Genomic DNA, 22,310 nt, shown 5'->3' on the forward strand with positions numbered 1-22,310 from the left:
TTTGAAAAGGTATTTCTATATTTAGTGCTCTCAAAATTAAGGTTAAAGTAATAAATTATTTTAAACACACTCCTTTTATTATTTTTTTCTTCTTTTTTAAAATACAGGTTAAACACAGGATTTGGAGTCAGAACTGAGTTCAAATTCCAGCTCTGCTCTTACTAGCTTGATGAGTTAGGACAAGTTATATAACTTCTCTGTGCCTTGGTTTCCTCATTTGTAGAATGGGATAATAATATCTATCACATAAGGTTACTGTGAGGATTAAATATTAAATGCTGATCATAGGTACCTGGCAATCCAAAAGGTGTTAGTTGTGATGATCTTTATAATATTCTGCAAAAGTACACTAATGATTCTTGAATAGAGTTAATTAACCTAAAGGCAAATTTTCTTCTTGTTTCTTTTGGGTTTTTAAAATTATTTTCTTTTTCTTGTTTGTTTCAAAGAATTGAGAAGAAAATCTATTCCAGCATTTTGGAATAAAAATTTGTTCAGAAAATGAATTTGCCACTTTGTTGATATATAAACAAAATGGTATTTATTCAACAAACATTTCTTAAGTACCTGATAAATACTAGGTAGGCACTGTGTCAGGCACAGAGATGGCAATGACAAAGTATAGTCCTTGCTCTCATGGAGCTAACAATCTAGGAGACTGACAAGTAAGCAGGTGATCCCACACACAGTAGCAAAGGGTGTGATAGAAGAACACACATGGGAGTGTGCGGTGGGAGTGTGGGTCTCCCCAGTTCCTCTTGTATTTTTCTCTTCAGCTCCAGAAGCAAGGGATTGGTCCCACTTTTGTCTTTAACTGGGTAGTTTAAAACATGCAATTTAAAAAATTTCTAGAGATGAAAGAAAAATGCCTTCATTTATGGAGGACACTAGAAATAGTATTTCTTACAGAGGAAGGGCTTCCTACCAGCATAGTCCCTTCTAGGGCTTTTGACCTAAAAAGTTCTTTGGCATATGTTTTTCTTTGCTATCCACTTCCCCCTCTATTTTTTTCTCTTTCTATTCTCTACTTTATCATCTAGACACCTGGGTAGTTCCCAAATGAAGAATGTTTTACAAATTCTAAGGGTGATTTATAGGTAAATTCAGAAAATGACCTTTTTTTTTTTTACCTTTAAGTTTCATACCAAAAAATGAATATAAAGTTTCATGGACATTACTGAAAATGCAGATAATTTTACTGTCATTCTATTTTTCAGAATTCTTAGTCATAATCCTTTGACAACAGTTGAAGATTCTTATCTTTTTAAATTGCCAGCATTAAGATATTTGTAAGTATTGCAGCAGTCTTATGGCTCTTGAGTTGATTTCTGCTCTTTTTTGCTTTCATCAGAGATTGAGGATTTTGGCTAAGAAGTCATAATTTAAATTTTAACTGGGTTATTGAGGTAAGAGTTATTGGTAAAGAAAAGGATTAAGAAAGGATGTATATGGGTAAGACAGCCAGCAGAGGAAGAAAATTGTGTTGAAAAACACTTACAGAGATCAGACATGTAAAAATAAGATTTATCCCAGAAAGCAAAATGGAATAAGGTGTACATTATTTTAAAAAAAAAAAAAAGTAATCAAGAGAGGTGGATGCAGTTGAGATTGAGAGGTAGGATAATGGTAAAAAAAAAGAAAAAAGAAAAAGATGGTCCTGTTCAGCACCAAGGTCAGTAATTTAATGATGCAAATAAATTTAAATTTTTTCAATAAGAGCTCCCTGGGGTTATTGTCTATGGCAAGTAAGAAGCCAGGATTGAAATAATCACATATTATCTTCTTAAGTGTAGAATTTTTGTCTTTGGGTTTATATCATGCCTGTGTGGGCTTTTCCTTCAGAGACCTGGGAAAAACAGAAGTCTCGCTTACAACAATTGAAAGAATCCTCATGATGAGCCTTGAATTAGAAAAACTGTAAGTTGATTTTTATTACATTTATTTTCAGTTAATTGTTTTTTTTAAGTTTTATTATTTCCTTAAGTCAAGTTTATTGTATAAGTTTCATAATTTTCATATAGTAGAATTCACTCTTTTTATAGAGTTTGCTGTGTTTTGACAAACGTGTAGTTATATAGCCACCCCCACATCTGAGATATAGAAAACTTCTGCAGCCCCAAAAGTCACCTCATGTCCCTCTGAGGTCACTCCCCTCCTCCCACCACCAGCCCTGGCAACCAGCAGTCTGATTGTTGTCCCTATAACTTTGCCGTTTCCAGAATGCCTTGTAAGTTAAGTCATAGGATATGTGGCCTTTTGTTCTTGGCTTCTTTCACTTAGCCAGTCTCTGGAGATTCATCCATGCTGTTGCACCTGTCCATAGTTCATTTCTCTTTATTGCTGAGTAGTGGTCCAGTTGTGTGGATATACAGTTGTTTATGCATTCATCAGGGGATGAACATTTGAACGGATGAACATTTGAATTGGATGAACTTTGTTTCTAGTTTTTTTGGCTGTTATGAATAAAGCTGCTAAAACCCCTCATGTATGTGTAAACACACATTGTGTGAATATATGTTTTCATTTCTTTGGGACAAAATACCTAAAGATGGGATTGCTGCATCCTATGCTAAGTGCATGTTTAACTTTTTAAGAAACTGCTAAACTATTTTCTACAGTGACCGTACCATTTTGCATTCCCATTAGCAGTGTACGAGAGTTCCATTTTCTTCACATTTTTGCCAACAGTTGCTATGATCATTATTTTTAACTTTAGATAGTTTAATAGTTACGTAGTGGCATCTCAGTGTAGCATGTCTAGTGATTAATCATGTCAAACATCTTTACATATGCTTCTTTTCCATCTGTGTATCTTTGAATTTTTTATCTATATTTTTGATTGAGTTTTGAGTGTTCTTTATACATTCTGGAAACAAATCCTTTATTCAATATGTAATTTGCTAAGTATTCTGTGATTTAACTTCATTCTCTCAAGAGTCTTTCACAGGGCTGAAATTCTTAAATGATCATGTCTTATTTGTCTGTTTTTTTTTTTTAATGGACAATGCTTTTGGTGTTGTGTCTAAGAAATCTTGTTTAAGTCAAGGTCATAAAAATTTTCCTATTTCTCAAAGTTTTATACTTTTAGGCTTTATGTAAAGATCTTTGAACCAATTTGAGTTCATTTATGTATATGGTTTGGATTGAATTTTTTTTTTATGTGGATATTCAATTGTTTCAGCAAAATTTGTTCAAAAGACTATTCCTTCTCTACTCAACTGCCTTTGAAGCTAAAAGTCAATCTGTCCATATCGCTCTAGTTTTGGACTTTATATTTTGTTCCTTTGATCTTTTTGTCTATCTTTCCACTCATATCAGAATATCTTGAAAATGTAGCTTCGTAAGTCTTGAAATCAAGGTGGTGTTAGTTCTCCAACTTTGCTCTTTTTCATAGTTGTTTCAGTTATTCCAGGAATTTCCATGTGAAGTTTAGAATTAGCCTGTCACTTTCTATTGAAAAGCCTACTGGGATTTAGATCTGTAAGTCAATTTGGGAAGAATTGACGTCTTAACAATATTGAATCATCTGACCCATGAACACGTTATACCTCTCCATTTACTTAGGTCTTCCTTAACTTTTCCCAGCAATATTTTGTAATTTTCAGTGTGCAGATGTTCTACATCTTTTGTCAGAGTTTTTCTTAAGTATTTTATACTTTTAATGCTACTGTAAGTAGTGTTTTAAAACTTTAATTTCTGATTATTTGTTGAGAGAAATTAGTTTTTGGTATATTGGTCTTGCAGTCTGCAAATTTACTAACTCATTTATTAGTTTCAGTAGTTTTTTTGTAGACCAACACTGTGTCACATCCAGTTATTATCATTAATCCTTTCATGTGGTTCTTTTCCTGGCCTCAAGTAACTCCTCACACACATGCACTGACTAGTACTTTGTTGAATACTCAAGAGATCCCTCTGCATATCTCCAGAGTTCTTTGTCTGTGCACCTCTTTTCTCTCTAGTGCTGTGCTTTGTGAACTCTAGTCACCTTGATTTTCCTGGACTCTTCCAATTCCTCAGTCAGGGAGTCCTCCAGTTTCTGTCTGAGTCTCTCCTCCCTGTACCATGACCTGGAAACTCTGAAAGAAGTAAACTAGGGGAGTCATAGGGATCACTTCATTTTTATTTCCCGTCTCTTGGGGATGACTGAACTTTATTGCAAGAGGTCCAATTTCTTGAGAACTGTTGTTTCATATATTTAATCTTTTTTCCCCCCACATTGTTTCAGATAGGTTAAATATTTCTGTTACTTCATCTGGGCCAGAAGTCAGTAACATTCTTAAATCTGTTTAGATACAGGGTCCAATCAAAGATTAGGTATTGCATGTCATGTCTTTGTTTCCTTTAACCTAGAACATTTCTCTACTGGTTTTTTGTCGTTGTTGTTGGTCTTCTACGACATTGGCATTTTTGCAGAGCCTAAGCCAGTTTTTTAAAATTGCCCCACAATCTGAATTTGTCTATGTCTTAATTAGATTCAAAGCAAGCATTCTGAGGAAGAATAGATATCCTGGTGATATATCCTTCCTACTTCATCTCTTCAGGTTGCCTGATGCTAAGTTTGACCACTTGATTAAAGTATCTTTGTATCTCTCCATTGTACAGTTATCTTTTCCCTTGGTAAGTAATAAATATTCTATGCGGTGATAGTTTGGAATCAGTGAAGATCCTACTTTCACTCTTCACCCAAGTCTGCATCAATGATAATTTCATTCTGAATTGAGTGTCACACTGGTAGTTGCAAAATGGCACTTCCCTAATTCTCTCTGTCCTTCTACATTATTAGCTAGCATTGTTCTGTAAAGAAGTGCTCCCCCAACTTTGAGTATTATTATGAACTCACATGCTTTTCTTTAATATAATTGTTTTACCTCATTGTTTTTCTCCTGAATGTTTAGGTTATCCAGAGTTGGTGAATGTGATCTGTTATTATTTAACCATAGTGTTTTTTTAATCCCCAGAGTAATTTCTAATACATTTCCTACTCACAACTAGGAATTGAGAAAGGGACTCCAGAAGTTGGGGACTTACTCAGACTCTTCCTGGAAGTCTGCCCTCTTCCTGTGCACTCTCAACCCAAAGTGAGACTTTAGGGTTGGGAGGAGATACTTCTGAATTAAACTACAGATCAGTGTCACCCAATTCTAATCCCTGTCACCTTCTTCCTAGGCTCACCAACACCCACTGCCATCCTTACGCTTCTGTTGGACACTTCTGTCTCTGTATTTATTTACAACAGTTAAGAGCAGCAGTTGGCCAACTGGTGCCTGTGCAGTTCTCCAGGCCATGTGCCCTAAGAACTCCTTTCTTCACTGCCCTGTGGTGGCCTTGGCCTGCCTCCCTACTCAAGTCACTCCTTTACCACTAATTTAATTCTGTTTCCATTTATAGAATCTTACCTAGCCGTCGGACCTGCTGCCTCTGCCAATTTAAAAATACTATTGAAGTTGTCTGCAAGACAGTCAAACTGCACTGTGACAGGGACTGCCTGACAGAGACCACACATTGTGGTGAGTCTGCACTGCCTGATAATAAATTTTTAATCTTTTTAAATTTGTTTTTAATCAGTGATGATAAAATGTTTAAACAATTGATGTAATAGAATTTTTTTTTATTTTTATCCATTCAGAGTTTCAATTCCCTAAATTTCTAAGACCCCCCTCCCTTGCTAAAAGTTAGATTCTTAGTTACATTACGAAACTCATAATACCTCAGTTACATTGTTAGCTTAGTAATGTAACTGATTCACATACATAGAGGAACAAGAGAAAGGCATGGAAGCGGGAAGGGAATTAACATTCATGGCCACATACTGTATATTGTGCTCTCTGTTGGATGCGTTATCCCCAAATGAGAACTTTTTCATACACTGCATCACAGTTTGTAAACCGATTTGATATCCATTAGTTTTCAAGTACCCTTTGTCTTTGGGGCAAGTGTAAATATATTTTTGTTTATTTTGTTTACTTTTGCAGTTTTATAAAAGAATACAAGTGGTGGTGTTTTATGTTTTATTTGGAGCCTGAGAGTTTCTGGTTCCGTAACCAGAAGCTGCTACCTAGCCCTTCCAGTGGATGGGGTGGCTCTTTTATTCTTAGACTGTCCAGCTCTGAATCTCAAGCATTCCTATACACAAAACACTAAGATGCTTTCAAAGATTTTTGTATACATTAGATTTACTGGCACTTAACTTAATGACTTCCAAAATATGCTTTCATGCCCAGATAGCTTGAATACTGGTCCCTAAGAATGAGCTGGAGCACATTATAAATAATAACATTTTGCTACTGACAGAAAAACGTTCCTTATTTTCCAAACTTTTTTTTTTTTTACTGATTATATTATTCCCTTCTCCCTCAGAAGTGGTCAGAACAGGCATTTTAAATCTCCTCTCACGGTGAGCAAAAGCAAGATCAGAGGCGTTAAGTGCTGTGGCCTAGTGCCTAGATCTTCTGTGCCTGGTTTCGGGCTGTCTGTGACCTCTTGTTCCTCCTTTCTCATGAACCTTCACCTCTTCCTCTGACCCTAACCACCGCCACCAAAAATACTTCTAATCCTGGAAGAGAGACCCAGCTGCACAGGGGTACACATGACCTTCAGAAAGTTGGAAGCTTTTTTTTTAATGTTTTTATTTTTAGAGGGGAAGTAATTAAGCTCCTCTATTTTTAACGGAGGTGCTGGTGATTGAACCCAGGACCTCATGTATGGTAAGCAGGCACTCTACCCCTGAGCTATACCCTCCACCCCAAGTCAGAAGCTCTTGATGGGTCCCCAGGTAAGGCTGGGAATACTAGGAGTGAAATGAAATGAAACCAAAGTAGGCATCTGACAACAGTTGCTTTTTCCCATCCGCATTTTAGGACTTCAGGTATTCCATTGATTTGTTGAACATTCCACATTTGCATACAGCCTGGCAAATCTCTTAACCTGCACTCCAGATCCCTGCCCACATGTTAGCGGAAAGCCAGGGTGGACATGGTGTTTCTCTCTGTATAGAGCCTCCTGTCATGGGGACTGGGATATATGGGAGCAGGAACCAAGAAGTGGAATTGGGGGGTAAGCAGAAAAGATCACATCAAAATGAGGACCTGTTAGCAGCGGGTGTTGTTGTGATCACCTGTGAGGGGAGCAGGACACGAGCACACTGCGGAGGCGGAGAGCAGAAGCCTTGCACTCCTCTGCGTCTGAGGCAGGGTGGGGTAGGGTGTATGGAAGTGAGGAGTCACAGTGGGTCTGCAGAGCATCCTGCTGAGTGGGGAACAGCTGTCTTCCAGCCTTGACTTCTCGAGTGCTGGGCAGTTGGCCCCTGGAAACCAGTGGAATAATCCTAAGCACTGTTACTCTGTTTCACACCATGGGATTTTCTGAGTAGATAGCCAGTTTTTCAAAATATATCTTTTTCACCTTCTGTTGTGAGGTTTCTTTTTCACTCTGTAAGTGGCACCCAGATGTTTGCTGATTTCTAATTTATTTGACTGGGATATGTGGCTGTGGATTGGCAAAAAGCTGTCCATCAGCCTTCAGTTATCAAAAAGACTCTTTTTTGACAGGTGAAGGAGCAGCTGTAGGGAACATAGAAGGATTGTTCATGAAGGTGTTAGAAGCCCGGAAAAATAATACCAGCACCGAGCTGATTATTGAGTCAGAGAAGGCGTCCTCAGACAAACATGATGTCAGCTTCTCAGCCTTCGTCGATGAACAGCTAGACTTTAATGATGAAACTGATGTTATCAGTGCACTAAATTATGTACTGCCTTATTTCTCGGAGGGAAATCTAGAAGATTTAGAGACAGCATTTTTACCATTCATTAAACTTCTTTTTTTACACCTACAAGATGGAGATAAGCCCCTGGGTTATTTGGGAAAAAACACAAGGAACCGTTTTGTTAAACCTAAATCCAACAATTTACTTTATAAAAATAAGTTGCAGACATTCTATCATCTGAAAAAATGGGCAGGTTCACAAATGCAAAAAAAAATCGAAGTTAAAAAGAAGGAAAAAACTGCCAGGCATGTACATGCCGATCCTTTGGGTCACAAATTATGGCAGACCTTTCAAAAGGAATTGGACACTGCCCAACCACAGGAAAACAGCCCAGCAAAGACTGAGAGTGTAGGGGAAAGGCTGCAGGGAGTGGACTGGGTCCTCAAGGACCCAGATGTCATCATCAAAGGAAGTGTCAATGAACTGAAGCATTGGGGGAAACAGAATGCCCAGCCAGCTGCGGAGAACACTGCCAAGGAAGAGGCGCTCAGGAGGCTGGCCCCAGGAGCCAGGGGGCAGCTTCACATGCGGAGGCCCCGGAAGTTAGTGGGAAGCTCTTTCAACACAAAACCTTCGTTTATAAATGAAGATAAAGCAGCAGTCTCTTCTTCCCTGCCTCCTGCCTCCACCCTTCCTAAATCTGAGGTTCAACAGGAATCAAAAGACTTATCCTACACTATTTTAGAAGATGCAGAAAGTATAGTTAGAAATATGGAAGCTTCTAAACCAACCTCGCGTCCCAGAAAAAAACACATGTTTCTTGGTCCTCGCTCTCGTGCGATGCACAGAGCATTCCAGGCTGAAAGGAATCACCATTTGAAAAGGGAAGAGCTACTCAGAATATCTGCAGGTGGGCCTCCATCCTCTGCAGTGAGGAGCCTCATAAACCCTCCTTCACGAGAAGCTATTTCTTCAGAGGAACAACTGAATTCTCAGGAAAATCCTCTGGAAGAATTTTCTCCTTCAGACCCTCTTGTAGGAAAGGTGACTCTGCCAGAAGGAGCTATGTCTGAAGTCGCTGCCCGTACGGATATTCCCAGCACATATTCTGTTACTGCAGGCAACTTTATGCCAACTGTTGAACACACGGACGAAACACAACAGGAATACCACAACGTGGGTACTGAATTACCCTCTAAACCCACCGGCTTCACTTCCCCAGGGCCTTCATCCTTGGGTGATCAGTTTGAAATCCAGGTAAACCAGCAGCTACGGTCCATCATCCCGAATGATTATATGAGAAGCCTTATTTCACACATGATCCGGACTCTGAAACTGGACTGCACTGAGATGCACGTGAAGCTGTCCTGTGCCAAGTTCTTCACCAGAACAGGCCTCCTGATAAAGCTGCTCAGTGAACAGCAAAAAGCAAAGATGTCCAAGGCAGAGGGGAATACCGACCTATGGAAAGCTGAGAACTATATCAGTGAGAGCACAGAAGACCGGAGTGAACAGACAAGGATGGAGTCAAATGAGGTGAGGACAGTGCCTGAAACAGGGGACCTGGACTTTTACTCAGTGTAGGACATGCCATTAAAGTGCCAAAGCAGGAAGACCAGGGGCTCCTGGTCTGTATCTTACCCATGAAACTGGCTAAGACAGCGATCTCCCACTGTGCTCATTTAGAGAATGGTGCCACTATTCCTAGGGGAGCCTTAACACACAAGGTGAATTGTTAGGAGAAAATGCTGATGATAAGATCAGTAACACATGAGATCTGGTATGTTGTTTAAGAACCTATAAGCTACTCACTTGAAAGGATGGGGTTTAGAGTAGTTTAAGAATAGTTTGCTAAGGGGGAGGGTATACCTCAAGTGGTAGAGCACATGCTTAGCATGCACGAGGTCCTGGGTCCAATTCCCAGCACTTCCTCTAAAAATAAACAAACCTAATTACCTCCCATCCCCCACCCACAAAAAAGGAAGAGTGAGCTAGTGTCTGAATAGTTTTAAGAATAGTTAGAGTTCATCTTTTCTCTTTGTTTTTAAAAGAAATTACTCTTTACTTTTTTAGCTCACAGAAGAAGTTCCGGGGTCCAGCTATACCAACAAACTCATCTTCACAATATCACTATCTGTGACAGTAACTGCAGTAGTGGCAGTCTTGGTTATAAATTTCTGCCTTTTTGAGGTAAGGACAATTGAGATTCAGAGCCCTACTCCATAGTCCTCTTCATTCACAAGGACTGAGATAGGCTTTGGTCTTTTATGGAAGTTATATGCCTGGGATTCTTAAAGGAGCTCCAGTCCCAGGGGGTCTCTGTGGAACTGAACCCAAGGTAACAAGCCATTAGGCTATTTTGAAAAGTCAAGTTTATAAGAAGGCCAGAGTTGACATGGTAGTAAAATTTCTTCAACTCAAAACACTGCACCTCACCAGTCACTCTCATTCCTTCACTGCTTTCTTTCCTTGTTGGGTGAAATGATAAGGTACATCATCTCCACCCTCCTGGAGCCTTCAGTCACTGTGGGAGGGCTAAAAGGACATGGCTGAGAGAAGTGTGATCTTGTCGATTCATTAGATTTACTTCCAGCTTTCTTCTCTGGTGTGTAAGATATTGTGCAGGTAGGTTCCATCAAAATATTGTTAATAAAATCCTGCCTCAGGCTCCTCTGAAGTGTGTCCTTTTGTTGTAGTTCTGTTCTCAAACCGTAGCCTGCTGACTGCCATGGAGGCCTGTCTCTGCAGGAGGACGTCCTCTGCTTGTGTGGACACAGAAGCCCTGTCTGTAGAACAGATGGTTTCTCACTGACAAGTAATAATTTTGCGTTCTGATTTCTGATCAATACTGTGATACCGATAAAGGGAGACTGCCTCGATAGGAAGATGTGAGATCCCTCTTGGTGAAGAGAGTCTGATTTCTGAGTCTAGGAACCTGAGGACTAGCATGGGGTCAGCTTGCTAGTCATTATTGGCCATTGCCCAGACTGTGCCCCCTGCATTTCCAGGTGGCATATGGCCTTGAGCTTTTGTAGAATTTCTATAAACTCCTTTTTTGTTGCTTTAATTGCTATGTAGTTTAAACTTGCATAAACTTTGTATTTATTTATATCACTTCATTATTTCCTCTCCACTTAGATGATTAGTTTTTTCAGGACAGGGACCATGCAGTGTTTTTCCTAAAGTTGACAAAAATGATGTTCAGTGGAAGAGAGATGACGCATTATGTCAATTCCACAATGAGAAGTAATGCAACATATTTATTTGAAGTAGCTAGAGAGCCCAGCAATCAACAGACCCATGTGTTCTTTGAATTTTATTTATTTATTTTTTTTTTGTGTAGTTGAGGTAGGGGATCTAACTTCTTCCCCCTGCATGAAAATCGAATTGTTTCAAAGTTTTCTACTGAATGTTTCATTCTTCCTTCACTAATCTAAAAATACTGTCTTTATCTGGACACTGTTCTATTGATCCAGTTATCTTTTCCTATACCGGTACCAGTACCACACCACCTAATTCCAGTTGCTCTGGAACATACTGTATAAATGGTAGGGTAAGCTCCTGCTCTTTGACCATCTTTTTCATACTATTCTTGCACAGTTTCTCTACCAAATGTCAACTAGCCAGGTTTTGTTGAAAATTTATCTTGGATTTAAATAGGACTGCATTGAATTTGTAGGTTAATTTGAGGAGACTTGATATCTTTACAACATTTTAGGAAGATGGTATCCCATGCCATGTATACATTTTTCACTTTAATGTCCTTCAGAAGAGTTTTAACGTTTTCATCACAGAGATCTTATACACTCTCAGTTAAGTTTATCCCTAGGTACTTTATGCAGTTTTATTGATATTGTAAATGGGGTATTTCTTCTACTTGTTAGTCATTTGTGTTACATAGGAAAGTTTTTGAGGTTTATATGTTGATCTCTTGATTTTGTATGTAGCCATCTTCCTGAATTCTCATATTGCCTCCAACCTAAAGGATGTCCGTCATTTCATATGCAAACATGCTCGTCTCTTCCTTTCCAGTGTTTTTCTTACTGCAGTGATGAGGACCTCCTCAACAGTGACCAGTCATGGCCATATGATAGGCATCCTACTCTTATTGGCTTTAAAACCATGCTTAGGTTTCTGGTAGATATTTTTGTTTCCCTACTTCTAAGAATTTTTATTAGGAATTATCTGTTACCTAAAACAATCAATAAAATGTATTGCCAGCTGCACACAAGATCCTAAGTTGGGTACTGTGAAAGAGGCAAAAGGATTATTAAACAAGATCGCATTCCTTCCACAAAAAAGTCTTCGTCTCCCTGGATAGATAAGACTTAAAATAAAAAGGAATGAATAAAGATTTGGAGATAGTCATTGTGATGAATAATTCTGATCATGTTTCTTCCAAAACAGATTTATTCTCACAGAACAGCAGCAAAGGGCCATAAAAAAAGCATAAGGTAAATACTACTCTGGTAACTTTTTATTTTTCATTTTACCTTTGTGGGGGAGGTAATTAGGTTTATTTATTTTTAACGGAGGTACCGAGGATTGAACCCAGGGCCTCGTGCATGCTGAGCAGCTCGCTCTACCACTGAGCTGTACCCTCCCCCTAGTCTGGTAATTTTTGAAGTAGGATTTTAGAACTAGAGGAGAACTTAGACCTCATCTATTTCAATCTTTTCAGTTTATAGTGAAGAAAGCACAAAAGGCAGGAAGAATATTTATCATAATGCTTTACCTGAATTTATTTACCAGCAAAACTAGCTCCCCAGCCAAAGCTGAGTTGGAAAGGGACAGGCCCAGATGCTCTGCTTTTCCTAGTCCTTTAAGGGAAGAAGGGGGAGGGGGAGAGGTTTGGGTTGTTACCTGTTCCTGCTGGTGGTGGCCATCAGGCTGGGCTGGGCCAGTGGCCTTGGAGGTCCTGCAGTAGGGAAGGCCGCATGGTTCTAGGGTTTGAGGACCAGCCTCACTCAAAGTTGTTGGAAGGGAGAATATATGAGTCCTTCCTAGAAAGTGACAGGAAAACTCCCCCTGTCATCTTGCTGGTTTTTCAGGCCCTTACTCTATTCCCTTTGTCCAAACCTCTTAGAATTTTAAGTGGGAGAAACTTTAGACAGTCGTTTATTTCTTCCTTTTATATTAAGGAAATGGAGAAAGAGAAAGGGAAAAGGTCTTGCCCCATGGCCATACTGCTAGTGAGTATCAAACAGATGGTTCTTTTCCACTGAGGACTTCATTGATCACACTGCTTGGGCTGTGAGCTACATTTTATGTCACAAATCAGCAACACATACTATAGGACACAAGGAGTTTCTAGAACAAACTTACTATGCAGTCTGATTTTTTTCCTATTGTATGTATATTCCAAAAGGAATATTTTGTGTTTTAGTGCTGGTCATGGCCTTTAAACTGATTTCACAATTCACTTAGCATTGGGGACAGCCTTCGGTGTGAAAGTCAGTGAGTCAGATAACTGCTAGTTGGACTCGGGTTTACTTGGTGTGATTCAGCTTACAGGACAAAGCAGCTAGGAAAATAGGGGCTCCCCCCACCCAGCCCCCAGCACGTGCTGCCTGTGAGACTGCGTCTGCAGAGGGCTGGGGTGAACACTTCGAGTCACATGCTTCTGCCCCGCACGGCTATGCAGGGTCTTCCCTGCACGAGGGCACTTGGCAGGGCCGAGCAGGCGAGTGGGGCTAGAAAGTCTGGCCGAACTCTGTGCCCGGCCACACGCAGAGGCCTGTCCAGGGACACTGGGGGCCCATCTCAGACAGGCATGTAGAGCTTCTGGGAGCCCAGTGTGCATGGAATTATCATCAGGGTCCAGGTGTGTGGTGCCTTTGCTGGTGGTGAGTGTTCACTGAGGTGCCCATTTAGTCCTAATAAGACGAGACAGACACTGTGAGGTGTGGAAAGTGGCACGCATCACTAATTGTGTGTGTTTTCTTCCAAGGGGCTTCTTTCAGTTTGTGCTGCGTAGAAAATGCCCAGAGGAAAGCGAGAGTCAGGTAAATCTCAGGAGGATAAAGCATTGTTGCCAGCAAAAGCAGGGGAGACGCAGAACAAATGTCCCCCTTTTTCTGTTCTAGGAGGACTTCTGGAGGATGCAGCCGCTCTGGCTCAGGGACTTGTACAGACCTCTCAGTGCCACACGCAAGAAAAATATGGCACAGAAACTACATGATGAGTCTTCTGATGAAGAGATTTTCAGTAGGGTTGTGAGGTAAGTGATCTGGGATAACTTATACTTCTCATCCAAGTGAGGAAATAATGAAAATTTTAACTGTCCCTTTCAAGAGTAAAGGCCCTCAGCACTGTTGTTCTTACCCCAGGGCACCCAGAGATGGCGCAGCTGACGTGGTTCTGACCATTGAGCCGGAAGAGCCGGATGAGGAGAGTGAGACGGCACCGGGGAGCAACGCGGTGTGAGCCCCGTCCCGCCTCAGGCTGCCTGTGCATTTTATTTTCTAGAAATAATAACCTTTACAGTAATTTTTGGTCCTTACATATTTTTTCCCAATTAATATCTACTAAAGGTATAACTATTATCATGAGGAGGTCTAAAGACCATCCGTCTTTAAATATTGGTTAGGGATTCTTAACTGGGATGTGCTCCAGCAAAGATAGTAAAGAAAGCAAGAAGAGAAGGGAGCCAGGAAAAGGCCCAACCCGGGAAGCAGGGAGGGGCAGTTCCAGGATGGCAGCTGTGTGACCGGCCGAGGAGGTGACTAGCACACACTGGAGCACAGAACCTGGAGGAGGGGTCTCTGAGGGAAGTGGGCGCTGCTAAGCCCCAGAGCTCTGGAGCGCTGAGGACACGGCATGGCAGAGAGTGCAGAGAGGGACGGAGAGGGCACTGAGCACCTGGCTCTCAGGAGGGGACGCGAACGTAATCTATTATTAAGTTCTATGGGGAACAATATTTACACAGTCACAATTCTGTAAAAAGTACCAATTATCTGGAAGTAGTGACGTAACTAAACCTCAAGAATGGACTGGGAGGGGGCTGCAAAAGAACTAACAAGTCAATGTTATCAGGAATCCAATAGACAGTGTTTAAGATGGATAAATCAAGAACCAGATGTGCAAAGAGATGCGAAGGAAGGCACCAGAAAATTCAGCTAAAACCTGCTCCTAGAAGGAAGCTGCCCCGTGCGCTGGCTCAGGAAGGCAGGCGAGGAGCCCATCAGGGGCAAGGCACTGCGGCGGGCAGTGTTGTTTCACTTAATACTATTTGAACTGTACACTATGCATATCATACAGTTTTTGGTTCATTGTTTTGTGATTCCCCCTCCAGCTTTACTGAGGTATAATTGACAAATAATTTTAAAATGCAAATCCATTTTTTAAAAAAGAGAGGAACCAGCTTCCAGAAGCCAGGAGAGCACAAGCTATTGCAGTGTTGAGAGGGGCAGCTGCATTAATACTACTTTGATGATTTCAATCAGTTGCCAAGTAAAGATGTATCTGGGGTCCAGTCAAGAAAAGATCTCACTCCATTGCTCAGAAGAGCAGTGGAAGGCAGGAACTTGATGGGATTGGGACGTGAGAAATAGTCAGACTGCAATAATAACACCTAGTCATCATCCAGTGTTCACTACAAACCAGAAACTGTCCTAACAATATTATCCTATTTAATCTGACGTTTTTCTGAATTTACAGATGAGGAACTGAGGCTCAGTGAGGTATTGGGACTTCCCTGATGTCACACACTCTGGCCCCTCTGACTGAGGCTAAAGAACCAGATGATGATGTAACTACTTTTCTGAACATCAGTAAAATTCAACTTAGTTTCTGTCTTCAGTGCTCTCTCAAGGGGCCTGTGAAAAACACTGACACTGTGGCAGTTGTCTTAGCCCCACATTTGCTGGGTTGCCCTGGGCCCCCACTGTGTTGGGGAAGGCCCGGCAAACATCATGGAGTAGAGCTGGGATTCAGATTTAAGCATTTCTGGATCCAGAGCTCACTTGCTGGGCCACTGAATGACTTCACTTCTCGTTACCTCTCCAGCTAGAATCAGAAAGAGCTGAATGGGAATCCTACCATTCATTAGTTGTGTGGACTTGGGCCCCCAAGTCACTGAACCTCTCTTATCTCTGTCCTGTGGGGTAGTAAGGGGACTACCTTCCAGCTGGTTGGTAAGGACAAGTCACAATTCCAACCTGGCAAACGGTAGGAGCTTCTGTCTCCTACCAAATGCCAAACCCTTACCCTCATCTCCTAGGTTAGGACAGAGTGTCGCATTTTATTATGCTTCAGATCCACTGGTGTAGGGGACAGGGGGCTGGTTAAACCCAAGGTTTTGGACCCCATCTCAAAGTGACTCTTTAGGGTAGGGGTGGGGTTTAGGAAACTGCTTCTCGGACCTGTCCCCAGGGACACTGCATGCCTTCGGTTTTCTATCTGGCTTCAGATCACTTTGGATAGTGCTTGAAATCAAAGCTTTCAGACCAGTGGGATGTGAACCGCCTTTGCCAATGTTTTTGAGCCTTCAACTGTGTGTGTATCCTCCCTTTCCCTCCGGCCTAATCTGTCTTTATCTCCCTGTTGGTGTCGTGGTATCATGTACACATACACACCGTATGCGGAGAGAGCTGATGGCTACTCTTACTGATTTTTGTGAAAGGGTTTATGTAGGACATGCATGATGCCTCACGTACCATCTAAGTTATAACAATGTTAATAATCTTAAGCTATTTAGGTTCCCAGGCTCCAGGTTCCCAGGCTCCTGCAGTAAGCACAGGACTTACATGATCAAGGACAGGTTGTTTTAAAGTTCATCACAAAACTTCATTAAGTAGGCCATCTCTTATCCAGCTGGCTGTGCCTTCTTAGGTTGTCCTCCTCTGAGGATCTTACCCATCACTGGTTATCCAGCCATCCATACTGGATACATTACTTAGGCCATTTCTTATCCAGCCGGCTACCTGACATTTCTCAGCTTGTTTATCAGTTCAGCCTATGGCTTATTCTCTAGAGCCTTCAGACGGGGGCCTACACTCCCCATTCATTCTGACCCCCTGCCCTTGCTCTTCCCTTCTCTGACTTCCTAGCTTCCCTTCCACCTCTAGGTGCATTCTTCCTGGAGCTCAGCCTGCATTCCTACCCACCAGCCAGTTCTCTGCCATCCCTTCCTCTGCAATGCCATTTCTTCCATTGACTGGGAAGCTCATCAAATCACCAAACTTTTTTTTGATTTGATGACCAAAAGTGATCAAATCAAAAGTCACCACAAACTGGAAAAAATGGTCAGAATCAACATTCTCAGAATGCTAGAAATTTACCCAATGGGCTTGTGGCAAACTGGGGAGCAATTTACTTAAGAAAAGCACATTTAACTTCTGTCAGGACAGTGAGATCTGTGCTGCTTTAACTTGTCCTAGACCTTTGCTCTCCATGAAAGTTTCTTGGGGACAAAGTCTTTGTCCTATTCTTTGTAACCCCAGCACTTAGTGCAGGGCAAACACACAGTGTGCATGGCACTCAGTGAGTGTTTTCCAATAAATTCATTTTTGTCAGCTGTGATTCCACAATCCGCCACCCCACCCCCCTCGGCCACTTCCCAGGGTCGCTTACATGACCATAATGAGACTCAGATTCTTGTTGGAGACTCTTGGTGTTATAAGATGTTCAGAAAAGGTCACAAGTTTAAGACATGGTACCAATGCTACTAAAACCTCTTGGTGGAGGGACCTAATGAGCCCACTCTCTGGTGCTCTGGCAGGAGAAAAACTGACCCTCTGTTCTCTTTCCACAAGTTAGGCACCAGCAAACTGAGGGGGAGAGAGATGCCACTGGTGGGCATCTGCAGAACTGTTAGTCCAGCTCCAGATGCACCCTTTACACTCATTAACCCAAAGTGAACTGTGTGAAACTGGATTTCTGAAGCACAAGACAAATAGGAGTCTTTTCCAAAGCCTGATTTAGAGGAGGCTCTTCACCTTGAGTCTAAAATCCCCTTCAGGCCACTGAACCTACCTGCTGTGATCTGCTTGTGAAATGGAGAAATTACAGAATCTTCAAGGTTCTAAAAAACCCACACTTCTTATTAGTAGAAGTCAGGAAAGAAAGTATAGTGAATTAGGCAGTAGCAATGTATGTTCTTTGTATTTTTCACACTACAGCTTAACACAAACATCCACACCTCAAAGGCTCCTACTGGCCACAGACAATTCACTTCAGACATACAGACTTTTTGAAAAATAATGTTTTGGGTGGTTGGGGAGAGAAGTGCCCAGTGGTGGGTGTACAGGAATTCTTTCTGCTTCACCATTTAAAAGAAGCTAATAGCTAAGGAAGCACCCATACCTTTTGCTCCCTGAAGAATTTTGGGCTAAACTTAGTTCTTTGCAGCTCTGTGCTGCATACATTTTAAGTAGTTAGGAATTTTGCACATGAGCAGGAATTAAATTCAAAAGTGGAATTTCTAGCACCATTTGCATATTGGAGCAACAACAATGGGATTCCATGACAATGCTAATTAACAGTATCAATAATATACGAATGATTGTCCTGAAATATCATTATTTCCAAATAGGGTAACATTTTGAAGAGGTGAATTGAATGTATCTTGGAAGAGTGTGCAAATTGTTTCATTATCTACTATTTTTTACTGCCAGTAAAAATATAAAATTGTTCTCTTCTATAGATAGTTCAGAGTGCCAAGAATTTGACCAGAGCTGATGGAAAAGTGACATTATTCACCTTTTAATGCTTCTGGGTCTCTAAAACACCAAGAATGAGAACTACCCCAATTGTCTTTTTAACCAAAGAGGATATGATTACAAATGCATATGTATCTGTGTGAATGAATGACCAAATCATGGAGGGAATGAAGGTATTTCATGTAGGGAATTTTCAAGGTTGGCCAGTAAAAACATTACATAAACTTGAAGATTTGAGATCTATTCTGTTCACTGTTGTACCTTCAGTGCTTAGACAGGGCTGACAGTGACAACTTAATAAATTTCTATCAAATGAATAAATCCTGCAATATCATGTTTAACCAGTGAATGCAACAATTTTGATGATTGCCTAATTTTGCTGTTATGGGTAAACTCAAGAAGGCCAAATAGTATGCAATATTTCAAATATTTTCTATAGTGAAATATTAAGTACCAAAGAAGATAGAATCAAAGAAAAGCTAAGGCTGTAGACTTTTGGGAGAACTCCGTGCCACTTAACTGCTCTCACGTTACTCCTCTGAATCTGAAGTCAAGGAAAGTTGACCTCCCCTACTCAATTTCTTACAACATTCCTAAGGATCTATGTGTATATTGATAACTTTCAATGCAAATAAAAATCACTGCACCAGTATGTCAAGCCATTGTTGCACCCATCCCCCTTTGCTTCTGTCAAACAAGCTGTCCTAGGGTAATTTTCACATTGTAATTTAAATTACTTCATGTACCAATGACCTGAGATTGACTCTCTGGAAAAGGCTGTCTAGTTGGCATGTCAATTTTAACACAGCTGGGGCCCATTCAGGAAACAAAAATCCCATCTGGTATTTCTGAACCAAGAAGATTTAAAACAGGGAAATAGATACATAGGTACATACTGAAAAAGACTAAAGGAGAAAAAAAGATGGATGCCAAGGTAACCCAGAGATTATTAACTGCACGAAGAAGTAACTTCCCATAGGACGAGGGGAATAGAAGGGGAAGGCAATGTTACCGGGATCTAGGAGCTCACAAGATGGTATGACCACATATCTGATGCTCAGATCTCTGGGGGAAGCACTGAACATCGCTGCCTCTTGGTCCTCAGCCAAGGTGACCCAGAATTTCATTCCTGAAGGGTCTGAGTCTTCAAAAGTACTGCCCTTTGTTTTTGGTTGCTGGGGTTGCTATTAAATCTCTGCTATTGGACTTACAAATACAAAAGGCATCCCAGACAGAGTTCCAGACATGGCCCTCCTTGCCCCCCATTGTGGAGCAGTGACACAAAGTCCTTGCTATTTGGGTTAGTCACTCCAGCCAGCAGAGAAATCCCTCTTTTGTCTGAATGGCCCACAGAGATATACTACAATTTGGCTGGATCTTAGCAACTTAGTAGTAATATTTAAAAATGTAAATCCCCAAAGATTATTATTGATACCCTTTTATAAGATTATTAACAGTTAAATAAACCATAAAATAAGCCAAAAAAAATTTTCTGGGAATAGGTACATATGCAATAAAAATGTATTAAAAAAACAAAAGCTGGGGGTGGGGGTAGAGCTCAGTGGTAGAGCATGTGCGTGAAGTCCTGGGTTCAATCCCCAGTACCTGTATTTTAATAATAGAAAAGAACATTTAAAACAAAAGGAAAGCAAAAATGAGCCGAAGACACAAGATCAGAGAAAATTCAAGAGGGGAAAGTCAGAAAAATGCAAGTGGGTGTACCCTGGAGTAAGATGTAAGTTACTACTGAAGTCCTAACTTTCAGGTCGCCTGGTGGGCCTAGGAGTATTTATAATATTAGAGAGATAATAAAAGCTCTGCATGAAGCAATGGTGAGAGTTCCTTTTTTTTTCCTTTTTTTTTTTTTTTTTAAGTATTGTTTTGGGGGAGGTAATCAAGTTTGTTTATTTTAATGGAGGTACTGGGGATTGAACCCAGGACCTCATGCAGCCTAGGTATGCGCTCTACCACTGAGCTTTACCCAACCCCCGAGTTTGTCTTGAATTAAGAGTGCATTAAGAGAAGTAAGAGAACAGGGAGGAGTGGTGAGTCCAAAAGTTTAATTAGGCAGCTCCTAAAGCAATCTACAGGAGAGACAGTTAAGATACAGATGAAGGAGCTAAATGTAAAGGTAATGTGGAAACAGAAATAGAATGTGGTAATTTTTACGAAAGTAGTAAGGAGATGTCTTAAGTTTGAGCAACTAAAAGAAAATGATGCCTTTAATGAAATTAATTAACAAGGGAGTAATTTAAGAAAAATTAGTCCATTTTGGGTGTGTTTTCAAGGGTTCCTGTGGGACATTTTTGTGTTTGATTTTGTTTTATGTTTTTATTGAAGTATGGTCAGTTCACAATATTGTGTCAATTTCTAGTGTACAGCACAATGCTTCAGTCATATAGGTACATACATATATTTGTTTTCATATTCCTTTTCACCATAAGTTACTACAAGATATTGAATATAGTTCCATGTGCTATACATTATAAACTTGATGTTTATTATTTTTATATTAGAATTTGCAAATCTCGAACTTTGGGACATTTTTGGGAAAAAAAAGAAATAATAGACAACACAAGGAAGAAAATGGTTAAGTTCTACCAAGGAAATTCAAACCAAGCCATGTAGCTTTAGAGAAAGATGTTTCATTAAATATTAAATATACATATTTGTATGCTCATGTATATTTACTCTATTATGTATTTTACTATATTTATTCTATTACTATATTATTAGTATATTATTCTTTCTTAATTTTCAAAATAGCCCAGTGACATAGATGGAAATAGCCCTCCTTTACAGGAAGAAAAACCGTATCTCTGAAGGGTGAAGTGACTTATTAAATGTCTTTTAATTAGTTAGATGCTGGTCTAGGATTAGACTCAGTTTCCTCATGCCTAACGCTCTTCCCTCGACTCCACAGCTGACCCCAGGGGAGATATAAAATACTCCTCCTGGAGGGATATCTAAGTCAGTCAGGATGTCTGCACTCATGGGAGACATGGCTGGAACTTTGAGAAGCAGAACAACTCTGTCCTCAGTACAGCATGAGCTGTAGGGCAGAGAGGGGAACATGGGCTCATAGAGAAGTTACCAAACTTTGAGGCAAAAGAGAGAAATGATCCTTCACCGTTTCCAACCTCACCACTTTCAGTCAGTCAGTCTGAATGTATGCAGTGCAGACTGAAGTAGATGCCAAAGAGCTCCGCAAGTAGCACATGATAGAAACGTAAATCACAGCTGTCATACTCCATTCCTGCTTCTGGTTCTCCAAGACGTCATGGGAAAGTTTTAAAGGATGTGCTATTGGGCTATTAACCTGAGACAAACAGACCACCAGATGTTTCTCCAACAAAGACGGGTTTATCTGGGATTGGCAGAGAATTGCAATCTGGGGCCTGCAACCATGGTGAGCCATGTCCAAGTCCCCACATGACAAGGGATGGAGAACACTTTTATAGAGAGGAAAAGGAAGTCGGGAGGGCTATAGAGAGCAAAGAGTCCGTGGCTTTTCACTGGCTGAGCTCTTGGCTGGAAAGAAGAGAAGTCTCTTTTTCCTGGTTAGGCTCCGCTATCATGGCAGGGGAAGAGAGCGCCCCCTTCTGTTCTCTTGACTCTATTTAGTTGAGGTTTCCCTTTATTAATTTTTTTCATGCTTTAAAAATATTAGTTTCCCTTGTTGGTATTATTGTTATCCTGATTTTATACATGAGGAACCGTAGACCTAGGAAAGTTAAACAGCTGCCCGTGGTCACACAGTTAGTAGTGATGCTACGATTCAAATCCAGGTGGTCTGGCTCCAGAATCTATGCTCTCAACCACAATGGTCCGCTGCCTATCGAGCTCAGACTGAAAGGGACCAGTTCCTGGATCCTTTACCAACTTCTGGCTATTCATTTCCCATCACCTACAGATGCAAATGAAAGCATCTGACCAGCAACTCA

The 22,310-nt window shown here is 40.7% G+C and overlaps 1 protein-coding gene across 9 annotated transcripts in view; it reads left to right on the forward strand.

Annotated features, from left to right (window-relative positions):
- The window catches only part of LOC105081158 (leucine-rich repeat-containing protein 37A2-like), a 64,607-nt gene that overhangs the window by 30,331 nt on the left and 11,966 nt on the right, over positions 1-22,310 (forward strand). For 6 of the 9 annotated variants that reach the window (XM_074342777.1, XM_074342778.1, XM_074342776.1 and 3 more), the window contains 9 exons: positions 1,218-1,289; positions 1,843-1,917; positions 5,392-5,510; positions 7,551-9,241; positions 9,779-9,895; positions 12,113-12,159; positions 13,656-13,710; positions 13,792-13,925; positions 14,035-14,127. In XM_074342777.1, coding sequence (XP_074198878.1) covers positions 1,218-1,289; positions 1,843-1,917; positions 5,392-5,510; positions 7,551-9,241; positions 9,779-9,895; positions 12,113-12,159; positions 13,656-13,710; positions 13,792-13,925; positions 14,035-14,127 — 2,403 coding nt within the window. Of the gene's footprint in view, positions 1-1,217; positions 1,290-1,842; positions 1,918-5,391; positions 5,511-7,550; positions 9,242-9,778; positions 9,896-10,401; positions 10,521-12,112; positions 12,160-13,655; positions 13,712-13,791; positions 13,926-14,034; positions 19,246-22,310 lie in introns of those variants that run through there. The other 3 variants (XM_074342780.1, XM_074342784.1, XM_074342783.1) reach the window with 3 other exon arrangements.

The sequence above is a fragment of the Camelus bactrianus genome, chromosome 16 (assembly GCF_048773025.1).
Source record: "Camelus bactrianus isolate YW-2024 breed Bactrian camel chromosome 16, ASM4877302v1, whole genome shotgun sequence".
Lineage (NCBI taxonomy): Eukaryota > Metazoa > Chordata > Mammalia > Artiodactyla > Camelidae > Camelus > Camelus bactrianus.